This window comes from Sebastes umbrosus, chromosome 3 (genome assembly GCF_015220745.1).
Source record: "Sebastes umbrosus isolate fSebUmb1 chromosome 3, fSebUmb1.pri, whole genome shotgun sequence".
NCBI lineage: Eukaryota > Metazoa > Chordata > Actinopteri > Perciformes > Sebastidae > Sebastes > Sebastes umbrosus.
In genome coordinates, this window is record NC_051271.1 from 11,911,405 (window position 1) to 11,933,324 (window position 21,920).

The window sequence follows — 21,920 nt, forward strand, 5'->3', positions numbered from 1 at the left end:
GTGTGGTGATTTAGAGTGATGGTGATGACACTGATGACCAACTATATATAGATTAAACACCGATTCTCAGGGCCGCTACGCTCATGATGCTACGCTCAAATTACCTGCCTGCTGGCTATATATATGTGTGTGTGTGTGTGTGTGTGTGTTTATATGCTTTTTGCATTTTTTCTGCATTTGTATATCTGTGCATATAGAAAAACAGAAGAAAGCTGTTAAATGCAAAAACGTAAGAAATTTAATCCTCTCAATTTGTGCTCAAATGTAGTGACGAAGAGGCAAAAAGAACGCTAAAAAAAACTTGGATTAGCAGCTGCTCAGGTAGACTGTTAAACACTTTTTAAAGCTTGGCATTCCTCCTCAGACGGCATCAAGGCCTTTATGCTGACCTGTTTCTAGAAACAAGGATAAAGGACATCATAACTAACTAAGTCACAGCCAGGCCACAATCTCCGGGTCTGAGAAGTGAAGCCAGTGTGGAAGTGCCTTAAACTTGCATTCTTTCTAGTAGCCAGCAGGGGGCGACTCCTGTGGTTGCAAAAATAAGTCTGATTGTATAGAAGTCTATGAGAAAATGAGCCTACTTCTCACTTGAGTTATTACCTCAGTAAACATTGTAAACATGAGTTTATGGTCTCAATCGCTAGTTTCAAGTCTTCTTCAATACAGCATGATGTTCATTTAGTAAATTATGGTCCCATTTAGAGTCAAATAGACCATAAAGCAGGGTGTGCTTTAGGGCGTGGATACCTTGTGATTGACAGGTCGCTACCACGGCGTTGTCCGGTCTGGGAGTTGTACGTATTTTCCACTCCTCTTTTTTCTACACGGTACTGCTGACTTGTGTGTGTGTGTATGTGTGTGTGTGAGTGTGCGTACACTAATGACAGCAATCAGAATTTCCTTTAGGTGATGAGGTGAGCGTTTTGCACTGACCCTTTTAATACCTCTGCATCTGTGTGTGTGTGTATGTGTGTGTGCAGGTGTAAGTGTAGGCGTGTGTTTGTGCTCACTGACCTCTTAAACACCCCTGTGCTCGTCAACACACAACACAACCACTGGACTGTGACCTGCCAAATAAGAGCTTACCCAGTACACTAAACACACACACACACACACACACATCTCTCTCTCTCTCTCTTTACAGTTCAGACACATTTTTAAGACGTCTTTTCTCTCTTAACACCCCTCTCTCCCCCCTTTCACATCACACCTGTAGTTTTTTTTTTTTCACCCAATCATACATGCTATCCCAGCACCTCCTCCTCCCTCTCTTGGCCGCTCTCTGTCTTATTATAATGGTGTCTAATGTGTCCATGTATCCATGTAGATGGGGGCCAGGCAGCAGCAGCAGTAGCACAGAAGAAGGGGTCTGCCGTGGTAATTGGCCATGATGAAGTTTGGCCAGTGGGGTGACAGGCCCGCTAAGGAAGATGGATCATTCTCATTCGGCCCCGTAAATGTTGTCAATTCCACCGCTCATACAGCGCCATCAGCCCTCATCAAAGAGGAGGGACGCAGCTGCGGAGGGGCTGGGGTTTTGAGGGGTGGTTGAGGGGGGAGTTGTACGTACAGGGCAGGATGGAGGGTTACAAGAAAGGGTGGCAGGGGGAGTTGGACCCGGGGCAGGAAGTCATAGGCAGAAAGAAGGATGATTGGAGAAATGGATGCATGTAGCAGTGTTAATTTTGTTAACGAAATTATGACTAAATATGATTGTCAACAACTTTTTTTTCCATGACTAAGGCGAGACGATGATGAGACTACTCCGACGCCATCAAACACTAGCTTTGACTGTATCAATTTGTTATAATGTTAACGAAGAAAAAACAAGATGAAAAATTTAGCTCCGAAAATAAAAAACTTTACCAAAATCTCCGACGAAATATTCAACGGTATATCACGCCAAAGCGTGTAATAGACCCGCCTGTCCACCGGAGGATAGCATGTCAGTGTCACGTTTTGCCTCCCCAAGACGTGAATATCACATATGTGTCTTTATTACTGTAATAAGTTAGTGTTTAATATCAATTCTGCATAGAGGCCGGGGACTCAATGATTTGTGTCATTTTGTTAATACTGTTCAGGATACAGAGCCTGAAATGTAAATACGCAAAAATGAACAGGATTTCTTTTTAAACTGTAAAAATATATACTGTTTTGAACAACATATGCTAGCTGACGTGCTAGCTGGCTACTACTGTGGTTTCTCTCCATCGCCCCGTCACTTACACACAGCAGGTTGGTCTACTGACTCAGATCTGGGAGGGTAATGGTTTGGTCCAAATTTCACATCAATAACAGATGAGCCCTAATCGGCCCTCTGACACACACACACACACACACACACACACACACACTGGCCCTGTTGACTTGCACCATTTGCATAATAGTATTTCCCTTTTTCTCCACTCTCCAAATAGCTCCCGATTTCTCCATCTCACTCTCTCTACTTCTCTCTCCCTATCGCTCTCTCTCTCTCTCTCCTTCTCTCTCTCTCCACATTGTCTTGTGTACTCCTGATGGAAAAAGGCTTGACTATAAACAAATACAATTCCCTCAGAGGCCCACAAACTGAGACAAGGATTGGGGGGAAGGAATTCATCTGCGCTCAAACTGAGCGTGGCGGCAGTGGGGAGGATATTCATTTCCTGACGAGCCAGATAGACCTCAGCTCTGGGGAGAGGCTGGAAAAGTTCACACATTTTTGAATGACAAATTGGGCTAACATTGCTAATTAATGAACGATTAATTGATTCAAATTTTTAGATTAAATATTATTGTATCTGTGGTTAATGCCTATTCTGTTCTCCCAGAGAACAGAGTAGTGATTATAGACTAATGACACAGAACCGAAAGGATAAGGCTGGTGCTACTCTATATTGTTCTGTTTGTCAACAAGTCTCATGATAAAACTGAAACCAACAATGAATTGGTCCCACTGTAGTTTTTAACAAACATTTCAGTTATGTTTGCTAAAAACTACAGTGCCCAGTTGTTTTAGGAAATGACTGAACCTTTCTAAAAAAATTTAACTATAATTGTGATGCATTTTTAAATATTTACACTTATGAATAGGTCGAAAGTAAGGCAGTTATAAGCCATACTAGTGTGCATTATGCAACCTGGTGTCACTCCAAAGCTTGTAATAGACCCGTCTGTCTACCAGAGGTTAGCGTTTCAGTGTAACATTATGCAACAAAACCACTCACTTAGGTTAGGCAACAAAACCACTTAGTCTTAGGTTTAGGAAAAATGTCCTAGTTGGCCAAAAAATTACTACATAAACTAAGTACAATACGTACAGAAACAAAGTAACATAAGTACGGAAACATGTCACAATCGTCACTAAAAATCACGTCACAAACAATTTACAAAACAAACTACCGGTCTTGAACAGCGGTCTCCTGGTTGGAAGTCCTGTGTTTGTTGGACCCATCCTAGTCACCTCCTCCCGCCATAGGCAGTCTTACTCAGTTTTTATTCTATGTCACTAGTTCTGACCGTAGCATATTAACGCAAATGCATTTACATTTCAGTCAGCCCAGACTACATGGCGTACAAATGACACGCCAAAAGCAAGAACGGCGATCTTATTGCAGGCTTTTGCCTTGCAACATTATTGTGTAATTGGCATTATGAGTCTGTCAGCCTCTTCTGACCAGTTTAACCGTCTCCATCCTTCAGAGGAGATCACCTTTGACCTCTCTGCTTCGTTTTAAGCTTTTTGGATGGAGGGATTGATGAGGACTTTCTCTTTTTCTTTCTCTATCCCAGTGTAGGCAGACTGGTTGGTGCTGGGTGGGCATTTGGACCCGGGGGCAGCATGGATGGGTGGGGGCTTCGTCAGCCCTGCTGATTTATCACCTGGGTAATAGGAAGTGATTGAAGGGAAATTCAAATGAACTCTCTCTGACAGGCACACATGCAGACACACATACGAGCACGCACGCACAAATTAATAGTGGGGCTTAATAGACTACGGGGAGAGGGGGAACAAGAGCAGGAGAGGGAGATGAGATAAAAGGATGGCTTGTTAGGGAGGAAAGATACAGAAAAGGTCTGAGACAAACGGGATAGAAGAGTAACTACTGGTGACACATAAAATAAGATTTGCTTGTGAGGAACGTGAGCAATTTTACTTTTTTTATCTGTTCAAGTGGGATGAGGGAAGAAGAAATAATGAATGAGGCTCGTGTTTCAATGCAAGAAAGCTAAAAGATAATGAGGAGGTTGAAATGACCGCTGAAATTACAGTATATTAGTATACCATTATAATATACTGTTGGCACCCGATATTGAGCCACTTGCACCTCTGTTTCTATCTTACTTGCTTGAGCTCCGTCATTTTCTCTTTCTTTCACACACACACACACATTAACTCACCCTCACGTCAAAGGCTCCCTCACATGCTGCAACAGCACCACCATCAACAGCACTGCCAAGTATATATCAGGCATCTTTTAGGCACCCGATTCGACTGTTATCAGGCAATTAAATGTGCGTTATCGCTCGCTATAAGCACCATAGATGTGGGTCAGTAGGGGCCTACTACGCCTACTAGCTACGTTGTAAAAGTGAAAGCGAAACTTAAAGACCACATGAAACATTTCGTTTTGAACACAAACAAAACAGCTTCTTTAGGTTTAGGGAAAAACGTTGTGTTGTGGCTTAAAATAAAAAAAATAATAAGAGAAAGTGAAACTTAATGCTTGTGAACACAAAGACGACTACATGATGTCCCATCCGTGCCTCCCGACCCAACCCATTCTCACTCCCAACTCATCAAATACCGCCGTTTGGTAAGCGCCCCTCTGCATCAGAAACCGACGCACAGAGGCACCCTTTAGCAACAGTATGTGACGAACTGGGCTTTCAACTAACTCCAATGTAAACCCACCCACGGCGTTATTCGACGGTCGGAGCAAGTGGCGTAATATTAATAGCGTGAGATTCCGCTAAGGGCGGGCGGGTCAAACAAACCAGTGTTCGTGTCCCGTGTGAAACTAAAAGTAACACTCACTAAGTCAGTCTTTAGTCACGTGACTCGTTGGTATCGTCAGTCCTGCGAGTTGCTTGTCAGTGAAATTAACGTCAACCACGACCGTTTCCTAAGCCTAACTAAGTGGACCAAGCAGCGATATTTGACGGCTTGGGAGTGAGAATGCGTTGCCCGACCTCAACCCCATATTGAGTTTCACGCCGTCTATACTACAGCGCCTCACTTATGCTTTTGCTGCTGTTGTCTTCTTTTATTCCTTCTATCTGTGATCAACCATGTAAATAGATGATAAAACCCAGGGCCCTGCTGACCCACATCTATGAGCCTTATAACCACTGATAACGCACATTTAATAGTGTGATAACAGTCCAATCGGCTGCTTTTTAGGAATGTCAGTCACAACACAGCGTGACCCTCCTTGACCATAACCCCATCGGCACCGCCTCACACACACACACACACACACATACACACACCTCGGCCCACATACCACAGAGGCTGAGCTGTAGCTGTCAGTGTGTCAGTGTTGAGGGTATGACTGTCAATCATCCCTCTGGGAAATGCAGGCGAGGAAAAAGGGGGGGTGGTCGACTAGACAGGATGAGAGAGGGAAGCGGAGGTAGAGGGACAGATAGCGATGATTTGTGTGTGTGTGTGAGAGAGAGTGTATGTGTGTGTGCACCTCTTTGTAATCACAATGCAACGCCCTAAAGCCAGTTTGACCCTGGGGCGACCCACAGTTTTAAAACCCCTATGCCCGACCCCAGTGGCTTGACCGGGCTCAGAGAGGACACTGACCTATGAATCATGGGTATTATGGTCTTGAGTCGTAGTCTATAGAGCTACTAGAGCCAATCCCTGTCGACCTCTCGCCCTGCGCCACTCCACTCCCCATGTCGGTCAGAGGAAAGTGAATGGGCTGAACAGTGAAGCTGTGCCCTAGAGGTCTAAGGCTGCAGCCTACATGTGACTCCATATACTACCACTACTCTAGTGTGTGTTTGTCCTCTTGCCCTTGACTTTGACTGAATAAATAAAGGTGAAGTAGGGATATATTTTAAAGGCTGTGGAAACTAAAGTGTCATTTTGAGACGTTGGGCAAAATATTTCCTTAATATTGATCGGAGGGCTGCAAATTAGAGGACATCTGAGGAAAGGTAGAGAGAATGCAAATGCTAGCTTGTTGTCATTTTGTTATTCAGCGTACTACTTACACCTGTCTATTCCACTCACATTTACATTAACTAAACTGCTGAGAAAAGGGCGGGAGGTCAATTTAGATGCAACATTAAGACACAAAAACAAACTCTTTCATCTTTTTCTCTCACGTGCAAACAACACACACACACAAACATATGCAGCACATTCCCAAAATGCATCAGCATGTGGACAGCTCCTTCGCCGTCCCCCGAGCAGCAGGAAGTGAGGTCATAATGAGAGCCGGGTCAATACGCTCATTAACCCCTGCAGTGTATCTGGATAATGGGAACATCAATAGACCTGACTGGGTCTCTGTTGCAGCCATCACAATGTCTACCAGACCACAGAAACTCACAGCAGTCTGTCAGACTGACGGAGAAACACGACTTGATGCTGACATTTTTAGATCATTCAGTGAAAAAAACAACAGAAAAACATCTATTAGAACGAATGCAACGGTTCCGCATTGTTTTGGAGATATAATTAGGAATATTTAAATCGGATTTTCATAATGCAATGTGACTAATTTCCTCAAGATTGACATGGCATGGCAAGGCATAGCAGGCAGGACAGGCTGTAAGCTAGAAGCAGAGACAAGCATTTCATCTAAAGCACCAGAGGTGAAAGGTACGGCACCATACGCTACAGTTTTGTTGTGTATATCTGTTGGTGTATGTAAATTGTCTTAATGAAGTTGCTTTACCCCATAAACTTGAGGCCACAAGAGTTTCTGTAAAAAAATAAATAAATGTGAACAGAATTGTACCAAATTAAAAGATACACCATTAGTTCAGATTAGATAAGATTCATTTGTTGAATGTTTTTTGTCCTGTACTATGAAGCAGAATTTGGCATTAGCAAGGTAACTTCAGGGTTAACCCTGGGTCCTACGACGGTGGTTCACTTCTTATCGGGGGAGATCGCCATGGTAACTGATGCTGAACGCCTAACCTGATCTGGAGCAACTCGTTTAAAAGCACCGCCTGCTGACCAATCAGAGCTCGGTGCACAAGTCATATGATAATATTACACAACTACGAATAAGTTTAAGTCATAATCCAGGCTAAAAGCATCACAGTTTAAACTGACAAATGCAGGAAGGACAGATGGCAAAAAATCTGCAATTATGGGAATACGTAAATTAATAGACTTTTAATTTCACTGCCCCATCTAGGGCACGATAGATCTGACTATAATTACATGTGTGTATTTTGTTAAATTAATAAATTGCTGTTGATGTATTATTATGACATGTATGACAATATTTTAGCTTTATTCTTTCAGCTGCAACCCCGTTGGTGTGAAATGGATTTAGGAGCAAATAAAAAATAGATATAAGAATATCATTAAAAACAATAAAATCTAAGTAATAAAAGTAATTTACATATTCACACAGTCTGTGTTTTTTTGCCAACTGTCCTTCCTGCATTTGGCAAATTTTGTTTCTTTTAATCTGGATTATGTGTTTAATTTATTTGTATTTGTCTAATATTATAGTTGATAACCACCATCGTAGGATCGTTTAGTGGGATTGCGTTTGTTAGGGTTAGTTAAGCCAGATAACGAGAAGATACCCTGTATGTTAAACTTGCTTCGTAGTACAGGCCTCAGAGCTAGATGTTCTCAAAAACTGGAAATACATCCCTCTCAAACAAACTACAGAAATTTAGGAATAATATCACTATGAATAATATTAGCAAAGTTAGCTACGCAAGCATGTGAAATCGGCTGTTTTACTTATCAATCCCAAAATAAGGGGTTTGGGATGGGGAAGCAAAACTGGGTGGGTGCACAGCTAAAAAGCATCCCTGTTGGTGCAGTGGCAATCCTCACAAGAAAAATAAAATGTGTGACCCGAAAGGTAGTTGTGTGTGTAGTATGGTCTCGTTCATCAGTTTTTAATGTAAAGTTTTCTCCTGCATTAGCCGTACCTTTCATTAGAGCACCCTACTACACTGCTGTTGACCCTCAACCTGTTCCTACACTCAGCCTCGGCCCAGAGCCTGCACGGTGCCACGCCCTTACCTTGCCAGAGTCAGGGCTCACATAGAGGTCAGAGCTGGATTGGATTGGACAGGGTCTGTCAAACAGGCGGTCCAATACCTCGATCTGCTGCGGCGAGAACAGCTCCCCTCTCATCTGCTTCCTGAGGAAGTCCCGCCCACTGTGGCCGTGCCCGTTGGCCAGCGGTGACTCCTGCAAACCTACACCGAGAAAGACAGGAGAAAGGAGTGAGGTTAGAGGGGTTTTAAATGGAGATTTAATGGAGGAAAAAGGTGAAAGAGGAGAGGTTTAAAGAGGGTTTGAGAGTCTGGTGTGTGTATAACAGAGGGAGCAACCAGACAGATAGCAGAATGAAGGGAGGCGTGGGTTGATAAAATAAATCACTGAGGCAGATGTGGAGAGAGAAGTTTGAGCAAAGACTCAAATGAACCCCAGTGAGCTGATTTAGGACTAAGCGACTTCATAGATTGTGGAGACTCCGAGAAAACGCTATACAAATGCAATCCATTACCAAGCATACGCTGTCTCTCATTCTTGATCTCTCAAAAGTACACTCTCGCCTCTCATATATACACACTTCTCCGTCCCTCTTGTCGTATCACCCATACACACACAGACACACAAATATATATTGCTGTGGTATCAGTATTAGACTGTGAGCTCTCGTATCCTGCAGTTATTGCAAGGCTGAGGGACTGAACGAGACAATTATAAGAACTCTGAAGAGTCGCGGCCCACAAATGATTAGAAAAGAGAGAACCAGAGAAAAAGATAAAGAGAAAAAGGGGATGAGGGTGAAAATCCCCCGCTATAGAGCCAATTCATCGCTCCGAACCGCTCCTGAGAGCCTATTTTAGTCCTGGGGGTCACTGTGTGTTTGGTGTGTGTGTGTGTGTGTGTGTGTGTGAGAGAGAGTGTGTGTCCGGTGACGGGGGGAGTGATATGACAGACAGGTGGAGAGGGGGAAGGGGCTTCAAATATATAATTTTTTCCATTTGGACAGAGAATACAGATCCATTTGTGCCAGACGGTGATCCTGAAGAAAAAACAAAGAATGATGTAGAAAGACAGAAAGTGAACAAACTAGAGCGATAGGGGCTTTACCACAATTAACAAGGATAATTCTGGTTTATTACAAGTTGGGTGTTACTATCTTTCCCTAACCATAAAGGAGTACGCCACCAATTTAGCATTAGACCAACGTGATCTCATCCCTACTCGTCATATTTTGCGTTATAGTTCACATATGCGGTAGTAGCCAACTCACCAAGACCTGTAAACAGACCCTGATGCATAAAATTGGTGGAGTTCCCCTTTAACAAAGTGTTTTTGTTGAACTCTAACCATAGTTTATTTGCCTTAACCACAATCTTACCCTAACTATAGCCATACTGCAGTAGTTTTTGTAAACCTAACCTAGGGTTTGACAACATTGTCTAATATTTAAATTATTGTTCAGCAGTGAGGTTGAGCAGTCTAGACTGGATGTAAACGAGCTAAATGTAAAACACATGTTCTAAACCGCTTCATTTGGAGCTAAAACTGAAAGTGAGCACAGCTGAAGTGTCAGTAATAATCCCTCCATTGCACATGAAATGTATGTGTGCGCTCAACTATGGCAAGTACATTGGGTCATGGTTGAGAAAGGAAGGAAGCCGACAGGCAGTTTCTGTGTTAAATTTATCATTCACTTAGTTTTTTCTTCCTCACAAGTTTGGCTAACCAACCTGTATTATTATCTGACTGGTCATATGTCTGTACCCACCGCTCCCACATCTTAATAACACGGCTTTGTTGAATACTCGATTCTGATTGGTCAATCACGGCGGTCTACGGTCTGTTATTTCTTTATAACAGACCGTTGCCATGGGCGCAGTTCTGGTGTCGGACTCTGGCAGACTGTTTTTGTGTCAAATTAATGATTTCTTAAGTAAGTAGCCGTGTAATAAGCGGGATAATGTACAGCTAGTGGGTCATTGTTGTGAAATAAACCAACAATGACCGGCTCGCTGTACATTATCACTTACTTAACAAATAACTTGGTGTTTGCAATGTTAATATTACCAATGAGAATGATGGCCAATAAGACCCACGTTGTAATAGCCTAAAGGAAAATTATCCTTTAAATGGTAGATTAGCATATTTAAGCACATACTAATCTACAATTCCACAGCTGTATAATACTACTGAAACTGGTGCAAACTGTATTTTCCCAGTTTGAGTGGTAACCAGTGGGAAACTCCGGGTCTGAAAAGTGAAGCCAATGCTGAAGTGCCTTAAACTTGCATTCTTTCTAACAGCCAGCAGGGGGCGACTCCTCTGGTTGCAAAAAGAAGTCTGATTGCATAGAAGTCTATGAGAAAATGAGCCTACTTCTAACTTGATTTATTACCTCAGTAAACATTGTAAACATGAGTTTATGGTCTCAATCGCTAGTTTCAAGTCTCCTTCACTACAGCATGATGTTCATTTAGTAAATTATGGTCCCATTTAGAGTCAAATAGACCATAAAGCAGGGGATGCTTTAGGGCGTGGCTACCTTGTGAATGACAGGTCGCTACCACGGCGTTGTCTGTGTTTTCATTTTACAACTTTAACCCTTTCAGTGTGTTTTCAGTTCATAAAAGTTAATTATAACCTTTTTGGTCGCCTGAAAACGTCTTGTTCAGTCTTCGGTTTTTAGCTCCACCGTCTTGTGTCATTTCTGGTTGCTAAAAAACCAAGATGGTGACGGCCAAAATGTTAAACTTGAGGCTTCAAAACAGCAGTCTGCAAACCAATGGGTGATATCACGGTGACTACGTCCACTTCTTATAGACAGTCTATGGTGGTAACCTCTTAGAGGTGATGGTCATTGGCACAAAGGGTGTTTTTCAGTTTACTTCAAAGACTTCTAGTAAACCTCATATCATCAGAGAGTATCTAGCTGCTAACACTCACACAGTGCTGCATGACTCACAACACCTCGCCATACCTTTTCAGTACACAAAACCTCTTTCACCAACTCTCTCACAAACACACTGCTTGATCATAATCTCTCTTTCTCCACCATAGTCACACACACACACACACACACACACACATATACACAGATGCAGTGTGAGTGTATGGTCCAGGTCTCTGGTGACAGACCAATCAGGAGGGAGATAAAGCCAGTATGATGCTTTAGCCTGGTAACCCACGGCGACCCATTTAATCCCACCGGCCAGTCCCCATGATGGAATTCAATTGATCAATCATGTAGCTCTGATGGCACCATTTCAGCCAGCTTATTGCTTTCTGCTTTCTCTCTGTCGCACACAAACACACACACACACACACACACCTGAATACACACTGAAAGTCTGACCCAAGTCTGTCACGACGGAGCACCCACAAAGGACATACAGAGAACGAAGGAGACGACAGAACCTACTGTAATCTATAGCAGTAAGAACAAAGCTTTAACTTATGATAATCAATATTGTCCGTTCATCTGTATGAATGTGTGTGTGTGTGTGTGTGTGTGTGTGTGTGTGTGTTGGTGTGGATGTGTGGGTGGGTAGCTTGATATCCGGCTGGTCTCATTGTATCCATGGATGGGTAAAGAAACTCATTGCCGTGACGGGTTAAATCCTATTCACTGTCGGATACACACACACACACACACACACACACACACACACTCACAGCTGCCTCTATCTCTGTGAGTCAGTCTCAGAAGGGAAGCGCTTCTCTTCCCTCTTTTTCAGAGCAGAACAAAACAAACAATGAGCCCTTATTGTTCTCTCTTCTCTGCCTTTTTCCTCTCTCTTCCGCCTTCTCTGTCTCCCTCTTTTGCTCTCTCTCTCTCTCTCTCTCTCTCTCTCTCTCTCCATCTCCGTCTCCGTCTCCCTCAGACTCGGCCTGCCCGTTTCCATTTTTTTCAACAACCCAGGAACAGTTGAATTATTAAATCCAAATACCTCTGAGAGTTACAGTAGATGGGTTGTCACCTGTTTGTGTGTTCCAGTGCATGTATGTGTGTCTGTCTGCAGGGGGTAGGACACCACCAGTGTGCATCTTTTTGCACTTGACATAGATTATCATACTGATAGGACAAGGGTCGTAAGTCTGACCTCACAGCCCCAGCCTGTGCATGTGTGTGTGTTTGTGTGTGTGTGCGTGTGCATGTGTGTGTGTGTGTGTGTGACTCCAGAGATCAAAGTTTTTTTGGGGGGGTGGGAGGCACCGAGAGGAACTCAGGGTGAAGGGCGGAGCTCCCCTCCCTCCTCTCCTCCGTCCTCCATCCTCCATCTTTTGCTTACTCCCGGCGCCTTTTATCTGGTAAGCTGCTGCATGTCACAGTGGATGCACAAGGGGGTGAGAGGTCATCGTGGCATTCTGGGTAAATATTTCTTCTTCGTGTAAAAGAGACTTTTCAACAAACGCTATGTATGATTTTCCTTCAAACGTACTGAGAATACGTGTAACTCAAGGAAAAAACATTCCCTATCTTAACAGGCCCACCTGTCTTGAACATCATATCCATGTTGGACGCACACACACACCCACACGCTCGCATGCACACACGCACACACACACACACACACACACAGCCTCTGTGTGTAAGATAATAGGTTAAGATACAATAGTCCCCTTTTGGCCCCACAAGTCAAGTTCTTCCATTCTCTTCCATTCATCTACATTTTGCCCCCCGATCACCCCCCACTTCCCCTCGCTTTGGCTGGGGGCACAGGTCACCACAGGGCTTTACCCCCACACACTCCTCCTGTCGACACACACACATACACACACACAGAAACACACATGCCATGATCCCGCCTTCCTGTGTTCCCATCACTTGCACAGCTGCCATTTCTGTGCATGTAAGTTACAGCGGAAATAAAATGTTTCCTGCACACGTTCATAAATGTATATACTGTATATATTAGGGATGCACCGATCTGACTTTTTCAGTCCCGATACCGATACCTGGGCTTTGGGTATCGGCCGATACAGAGTATCGATCTGATACCAGTGTTTAGTTAATAAGCTGTATGCCTCACTGTGTGGAAGTGACTGGGATCATTCTGTTATGTGTAAGAGCCTTAAACATAATGTTTCTCTCAACAATGACAATTCTTCTCAGTGTCTGTCAATTTGTTTTTTAGGTCTCCTTTTTTTCCCATTTCTTTTGGGGACATAAGGGTGGATGGAGATAAACTGGAGTATTAAAAAACTCAACATATCCAAACAAGCTGGTATTGAATTGATGAAAAATTAAAAAAAAAAAAATCCCACATCACACTTCCTTCCACTAGTCCGTCTCAGGAACACTTAAACCCTTAGGCAACATCAGGCTTGACTTTAAAATTGCTTTCCTGACTTTGTAAAACAAAATGTAACAAATAAACACATAGATATAAATTTACTGAATTGTTATTTATCATTAAAATAATACATTTTACACCAGCAACTTGGTAAAAAAAAATCTTCAAAATTAAATGCAGCTTTTAAATGTAGCAACAAATTGGTAAAAACTTAAACATTATATAATGCAGATAGTATATAAACATAGAATTGAACGGAATAGATCGGCCTCATTGTCACGATACCCAATCCAGCTATTATAGTCATTATCAGCCCGATATCCAATATAGTTATTGGTATCATTGCATCCCTATACAGTAAATGATAACTTGATGTGATTTTAATCAATTTCATAATATCACAATAACAAAGATGCTTGCTCAAGGGCACTCAGTGGCTTGAATCCAAAGCTTCGTAAAAAATATATATATCTATTATTCATCTGAATGGATTCGTTTTTACTCCACTTTGAGTCTATCAGAGGAAACATGAGCACTTCTCCTACACTGACTATCAGGGTGGTCCGCCTCTAAATAGACTTTTATCACAGCAGACATTTTGTGTTATCATAGCAAGAAACACAGTTAGAGCACAGATGGCACAAATAACACTAACAAGAGCTCAGTTCCATTCACATGTCCAAGGAATCCTGATGCACTATAACCAACAAGTTCTCATCCCAAAGCGTCACATACTGCCGCTTTGTCACGCCGCTTGGCGTCACTTTAGGTTTTAGCATCTAATATTAGTTATGTTTAGGAAAAAACGACATGGTTAGGCTTAAGACTGCTACGTTTGTAAAGTGAGACTTGACGTTGTGAACATGGGACACGAACGAACAGCTGATTGTAACGTGAAAATGAAACATAATGCACGGGACACAAACAACAGTCTCTTGGTGCTTTCACACGGCAACTAAATGGGATTCAGCCATCATTAACATTATTGATGGCACCTGTGCCTTTCCTGCTACAATATGACATGTAAAAATGTCTGCTGTGCAAAAGATCTGTAAGAATTGTGTTTGTTTCCACAAAACAAATGTACAAAGAAGTTGGAAAATACTGAAAAAAGCAAAATCACCTCATGCTTTGATCATTGTGGTGAATTTAATTTTCAACCAACCGACTGACAAAAGTCTTCAGGGAGAAACATGCCAGTCCATTCAAAATGAAATTTACCAAAATTATCAATTAAGGTGAGGTGATTCTTTTGCTTTATTTTGCATTTTAGTGCCACCTTTTTCCCTGATGTTGTTTTGGGGAAACAAAAAACATTGTTTTCTCCTTTTCATCAGGCTATTTGGATAATTTGCTTCATACATGGAAAGACACTGTCTCATTACTGCATATGTAACATATTCACCTGTACTGAGAGGCAGATATAACAACAAAGTCAACATGAGAAAGCTGTGTGATTGTTGGTCTTGTTACTTGTGTATGTTTATGTCTTTTTCCTTCTGTGTACAAATGTTCGTACCGACAAGCATACGGCCGCGAGTGTGTGTGAGAAGCTTGCATTATTGTGTATTTGTGTATGTGTTTGTCTGTCCATGTCAGTGCATGCTGTTCCCCCTGTCGCCCCTTGCTGTGTGTGTGTGTCATTATCCAGCGGGGGCCGCTCTAATGGAAGCTGTGATTAGCAATGCTGTTAATTAGACCACAGAGCCAACCGCGCAGACCTCTGCCACAGAAACACTGCAGATAAAACACACAAGCAAAACGTGACGCGCGGCAACACAATGCTTTGTGGACGCTTCAGTGAAACGTGAAGTGATACAATATTTTCTACGATATGAATTGTGAAACACAAAGTCCAGTCGTAGTAAAAACAAGAGACAGACCACACATGTAGCACATGGTGTAGCACGTCATGCACATAAAGAACAAAGTGAGACAATAATGCTGCTAATTAGATAACAGAGCTTCGACTTCAACTACAGATTCAACCACAGAGTCGGTGCCACAGACATCAGAGCACACATAATAGTGTGGGATGCATTTGTGTAATTATACGTGACTCATATTATACTTGTCAATGAAATATGGCTTTATAAGAAAAGTAGACCCCGGATACATTTTGAATTATTGTAATAACACCAGGGCCGTGGAACAAGAATACCTATAAATGAAACTGAGCCATCACTATATGATTATTATTAAGAGACACCTGTGCTTTTCATCCTATAAAAAGTCAAAATGTCTCCTGTGGAAAAGACAATTATAGGTCAGTATTAAACATGACATTCTGTGAAGTGCTCTGTAGCCACTATAGTCAAGTTTCAATCCAAATTTTGTGCAAATTTTAACAGAATATGAGGAAAATCTGCAAAAGAAAACGCAGATTACTGCGTGTTTCCATCCAATACTGTAATGCGAATATTAGGAGTTGATGAGAAAGAGTTGATGGCATTAAGTCTCCAATCAGGTGCTACTGAACCAAAGAGTGTAGAAGCAAAGAGTGTTTTGCCACCATTTTGGACTGAAAACGTATTATATTTAAATATTTTATTGTTCAACACAGGCTATTTCGGTAGAATATGACAATAGAATATAAATAATTTTGTTTTATTTTTGTACGGCACTTTTTAGGCGGACGTTTTACTGGTGTCCGGTCAGTCCAAAATGGCGGAAGCGTAGCTTTGCTAATGATTTTGCAATGGAAAGATCAATTGGCTTTCACTTCTTGGCAATATACGCTCTTTGATTGAACCATTTCGGCCGCAGAGAGTACAACAAGATGACGTAATTAAAAGAGTGCAAATGGAAAACAGTGTAGAAATCGTGAAGCTAAGTTTATGTGTCCTTACGGGTCCACACAGATATGATGGTTTTCGTCTTCCACAATTTTTCGTCTCTTCAGTGGAGCCAAAGCTTCAGTGATAAATGACACACTAGCTTTTCCACCTCAGCCAGGTGTATAAACTTTTTTTTTTTCGAAATTTTGAGTTTTTATCAAATTTCTGGCGTAAAGTCATAATTTTTTAAGGTAAACTCTGATCCAACGTGTGTACAAACTATCAGTTACCCTTGTGTGGTGAAAGTGGAAGTCTCTAGAACAAACACCATCATTATTCGTCTGTATTTGGTATGTGTCTTGGTGTGTGTGTGGGTTTGTGTGGATTTGTGTGTGTGTCAGGTCTAAAGTCTTTGTGCTCTGCTGATGGGTAAGTGGGCCGTATCCGAGCATATCGGAACGCTGTAGGTGCACCTGGGATTCATCCTGGAACCTGCTGGAATGTTTTAGAAATTTATCAGCAGTGGGAAAAGGACTCCATACTGTATCTGTATGTATGTGTGTGTGTGTGTGTGTCCGTGTGTTAGAGACAGAAAGCGAGAAATAGCCCCCAGTGGCGTTCTGTCACCCCCCCTCGCTCCGACATCTGGTCCTGTCTCATTTACCGTAGGAGACTGTCTGTGTGATGGCTTTTTAATGCCACTGACACTGCCAAATACACACCCACAAACATGCACACATGTATGCACGCACACACACACACACACACACACACAAATATACATAGAGTACATGTGAGAAGAACCCCCTCATGTGCACACACACCAGCTCCCGCCTCCATTAACATGCGTCCAACATTGATCCGGTATGACAGCGTATATGATCAATAGTGCATGCATAAACTGACATCTCAGGTAGCTCCGTTTGTCAACAAATAGGGGTTTCTGAATGAAGATGTTTGGTTTAGAATCCCATATCGCACCTGCACACACACACTCACACACATCTGTCATTGATCCGACTTCTTTCCATCTGAGCTCTCCATGTTGTAATCGGGATCAGAGGGCGTCCACATCGTTTATGTATGTTGTGTATTTATATAAGTGCACTTGAAAAAATGCAGTTAACATAAAAAATACAATAACGCAGGAGTGGTAAACAATATATTCAAGCACACACACACTGACATATATTCTTTTGCTCACCTTCGTCCCTCTTCCTCTTGCCCACGTCGGCAGCTGAGCTGATACCCAGAATGCCACTGATGGAGTACGAGGAGCCGGCTGAGTCGTTGGTCACTGCTGACACTTGTGTGGCCGCCACGGACGTCGCTGCAAACAGATCACATGACATTACAATGATTTTTTAGAAAAATTAGACAAAAGAAAAGGACAAGCAATGGAGAAGAATAATCACAAATATCTTTATATTATATCACGCGTTAACCTCTTAAGCCCTCAGGATAAAAAACACCTAAAATAACTACCCAAAATGAATCAGGAGTAGCGCCTCAACCATAAGGCTTATATGCATATTTCTGGTCTCGTTTGATGAGTAAGAAGCTAAGGAAAATGAATCCATGGTAAGTAAACGTATTTTTTATTACCATTCCAGAGTAAACTGAGATGCAATAAAGGAAAAAATAAGATTTTTATCTTTGCCTTTATATAATCTAAATTTCAACGGCAATATCTCCATTAAAATCAAGATCCCATGGATAATGATGCAACTATATGTCTTCTACTACTCTTTACTACAACTGTGACTGTAAATGTGATGAAACTACACTAACATTCATAATTTATGATACAATTTATAAAGATATAGTCAGACAGTCTCAATGTTTTGGCCATGTTTACCGTTTACAGGTTGTTTACTTGGAGTTTTACTTCAAAACACTCGGCTATTTATTTCCATATAGCCATGTTACAGATGTGTCAGCTTTTGTTTAAGGGGATTTTAAGGAATTCATGTTAGATTTTGTAGCCTATAGAATTGGCATAAATACACATGTGGCTGTTGCTACTAATGTAAAGCACCTTATTTGGGGCTCATATATAAAAGTAAAGGTCACCTTTAGCTCAAAAGCACTACTGTGTTCTTCATATGTATTATTTAAATGCATCTAAAATAATGTTTTAATTAGGCTTTATGATGTTAAACGGACAGATAAAATCATACTGCATGACACTGACTGACACAGAACTTTGTAGCTGCTGTTCCTTGAATATGTCCAATACTACTTCCATCAGCATTTATTGTTCTTTGTACTTGAAGAGCACTTGAACACTCACATGTCTTGATTCAGTTATTTATGACACCTTCACAGACAGAAGATACAGAACAAAAAACTATGAGTGAAATCCTATTTTTCTCTCCCTAAACTCAACATAGATGCACTTTAATCCTCTAAAACTTTTACTCAGCCATACAGACCAAATGGAGGCTTGAAAAAAAAAAGGAGTCTGTCTGTGTTTTGCCCCTCGTTGTCTCTCCCTCTAATCTTCCCCCTGGAGGAGACAAGTTCCTCGCTGGGCGACACAGCGACATACTTGTCACCGCTTCAGTGACACACATACAAACACACACACACACACACACACACACACAGAAACATACAGTCACTCATTCCCTGGTCCCTTATCTGTGCCCCTGTAAGCGGACATGGGGTTGAGTGACAGTATGGTATCCCAGGAGGGACAGAAAGGTGTGGAGACAGACATCCTAATCCTCTCTCCCAGCAGACCCCCCAAACACAGAAAGACAAGACCGAAAAGGGAATACAAAAAAAAAGAAACGATAAACCAGCGGATCAAGGTCCCTTCCAGCCGTTACTCCTTCGCTAACGACAAGCAGAGTATAATGAATGCATATCCCTCCTTTTCCCATCACTTGATTTAGCACTTCAATTATCTGATTTTCCTTTCTCTTTCTTTTCACTCTTTTTTTTATCAGACGTAACGCTTTTATTCCGCCAAATCCAAATGTTCAATTTTCCGCCTGGGAGTGGGACCCATTTATCTGTGTAATCTGTGAGCGTGCGTGTGTGTGTGTGTGTGTGTGTGTGTGTGTGTGTGGGTGCATCTAGGTGTGTATGCATGTGTGTGTGTGTGTGTCTGCTAAATGTGTGTAAAAGGCAGGAGTCAGGGAGCAGTGTGTGTGAAATTAATTTAGATTAATAGACAATGTGCGATTATGAAGATATGAGAGACACCGAAACACAATCCACTGCAGGGCAGAGTGAGAGAGAGAGAGAGAGGGAGAGAGAGAGAGAGAGAGAGAGAGAGAGAGAGAGAGGCTCTCATATTTATTTGTACTCTGAGATATTCATCGAGTAAAAGGAAATAATATTTCAGTCATAGCTGCTGTAATAGATATATTGCTTCAGTCTGTAACATGATTAGAAACTACAAATGAACAGTCAAACCATGTTAATCTGAAGGAGGACAATATTAATTTCATTCATCCAAACGTCAGAATCAGATGTCAGACTTCCTGTTTCTTTTTTTGTTGTTGCTTATTTTCTCAAACGTCCTTGCAATCTGTTTTATGTTGGCAAAACAAAACATGACCGAATTAACACATAAGCAGCAAAAATGAGCCGTGGACTCCTGTTTGGGATCATTTGGTTGAACACAAACTCATTTAGGAATAGGCAGAAGACAAGATCAGCCATAATTCAGAACCTGCTTTGTGGCCTTTATCATTTCAGTTCTAGGGCTGCAACTAACGATTATTTACATTGTGGATTAATCTGTTGATTATTTTCTCGAAAAATCGATTAGTTGTTTGATCTATAAAATGTTAGAAAATGGTGAAACATGTTGATCAGTGTTTCCCAAAGCCCAAGACGATGTCCTCAAATGTCTTGTTTTGTCCACAACTCAAAGATATTCAGTTTACTGTCATAGAGGAGTAAAGAAACCAGAAAATATTCACATTTAAGACGCTGGAATCAGATTTTTTTCTTAAAAAATGACTCAATTAATCGATTATCAAAATAGTTGGCGATTAATTTAATAGTTGACAACTAATTGATTAATCGTTGCAGCTTAATTCAGTTCATTATGTGATTTAGTGGTGCATATTGCCAAACAAATTTTGATTAATTAAATGAACACAAACCAACTGACACATATTAAACGTGGGCCTTTGAGAGGCCTCGGGGCAGTTGCACACTTTGTCCGGTTAATAATCCAGCCTTGCTGTAAACTAGAATTTGGTAACATGCTGTTTGGGAATCATGAGCTCTATCAGCAGACATTTCATAATTGTTTTATGGACATCATAGGTGGACACCTTTGTTGCATGTTGTCTTTCCTCACTCTCCCTCAGCTCTCCACTGTACACTTGACGATAAGGGCAAAAAAGTACTAAAATTATACGAATACGAAATTATTAGTCCTAAAACCCAGAAATGAGTTAGCATTTTTGCACTTCTGGATCCCTCGTCTTGAAGTCGATGGGTTTTTTGAATGTGTTTTTAGTTTATATTGGTACAGCTGCTGCTGCTCTAAATTAAAATCCGGTAACTAGTGCCAATGATTTGAGTCCTTGGATGATGACAGCATTTTCACAGCTGGAAGGCAGAAGTTGCACTGTACTGGGATGTTGTTCCTCTTTTCTGCTTTACATACAAAGTAATGGCAAAATGTCATCATTTTTCTTTTCACTTGTCATCATTTGCATATTTGGTATTGAGGTAATCCAAAAGTAAGGGAAAGTAATCAGATTATATTACTTTTACATTGTAATACTTGGGTTAGGTTACTTATTACGTTTTTCGACAGGTAAGTGTATTACAGGTATTGTATTGTATTGTATTGTAGAGTCTGTGGTTAACACAAGATTAAGAGATTTTAACGTTTTCTTCTATGACATAAAATACATCAGTAAATATCCCACTTGTGAAATTTTGACACTTTTACGTGTCTTAAAAAAGGCGGTTGCTAACAAGTGTGTAAATGAGACTACTTAACGTCATCACGCCGAACACTAGTCCGTCTTTATGTTAGTGGTGGTGATGGTCATGCGTCCATAGTGTAGTTTGTTTATAGCCTGATGTTTTTTTTTTACTTCTGGCGATTGTATTTACGCTTCAAAAATCATAAAAGTGGTGTTCATATGTGGAGATTATTTTACGAAACAATCATAAACGTGTGTTTGCCACAGAGCTTATTTTCTACAATAATCCAAAATCCAATGGAAAAATCCCATTGGCTTTTTGTCAAAGGGAACCAGGGCGATGCTAACTTCCTGGTTGGACAACAAAAATACGTCATCCCTGCAGCTCTCTATTAACCCCAACCATCACACAAACCCTCAGTTCACCTAACACACTGTGCATCCCATTACTCTTCATTTTGGGACATCTTGATTAAAGCATTCAAGCAAAGACCCTCGTGGCGCTCAACATTTCACGCTGTGTTTTTTCACTCTAAGTTGAGGTCCAGAATTTCAATACATTTTCGTTGTTCCACGTACTGCACACGAGGGCTCCTGAGAGATTCACACAAAAACGGCTCCGCTGTAAAATTTGCTTTGACAGTTGGAAACAGGATTTTCATCGCAGCAGACCTACCTAAGTTGTGAGCCGACACTGAGCCTGTTTGGCCGGGCGGCTGCTGAACCTTTGTCCGAATGATCC

General features: G+C 41.5%; 1 protein-coding gene across 4 annotated transcripts in view; it reads right to left on the reverse strand.

Annotated features, from left to right (window-relative positions):
* pax5 (paired box 5) overlaps window positions 1-21,920 on the reverse strand; it is a 64,189-nt gene that overhangs the window by 15,447 nt on the left and 26,822 nt on the right. For 2 of the 4 annotated variants that reach the window (XM_037764984.1, XM_037764985.1), the window contains exons 4-6: window positions 21,855-21,919; window positions 17,479-17,604; window positions 8,306-8,406 (exon numbers count right to left, since the gene is read on the reverse strand). In XM_037764984.1, coding sequence (XP_037620912.1) covers window positions 8,306-8,406; window positions 17,479-17,604; window positions 21,855-21,919 — 292 coding nt within the window. Of the gene's footprint in view, window positions 1-8,227; window positions 8,407-17,478; window positions 17,605-21,854; window position 21,920 lie in introns of all 4 variants that reach the window. The other 2 variants (XM_037764982.1, XM_037764983.1) reach the window with 1 other exon arrangement.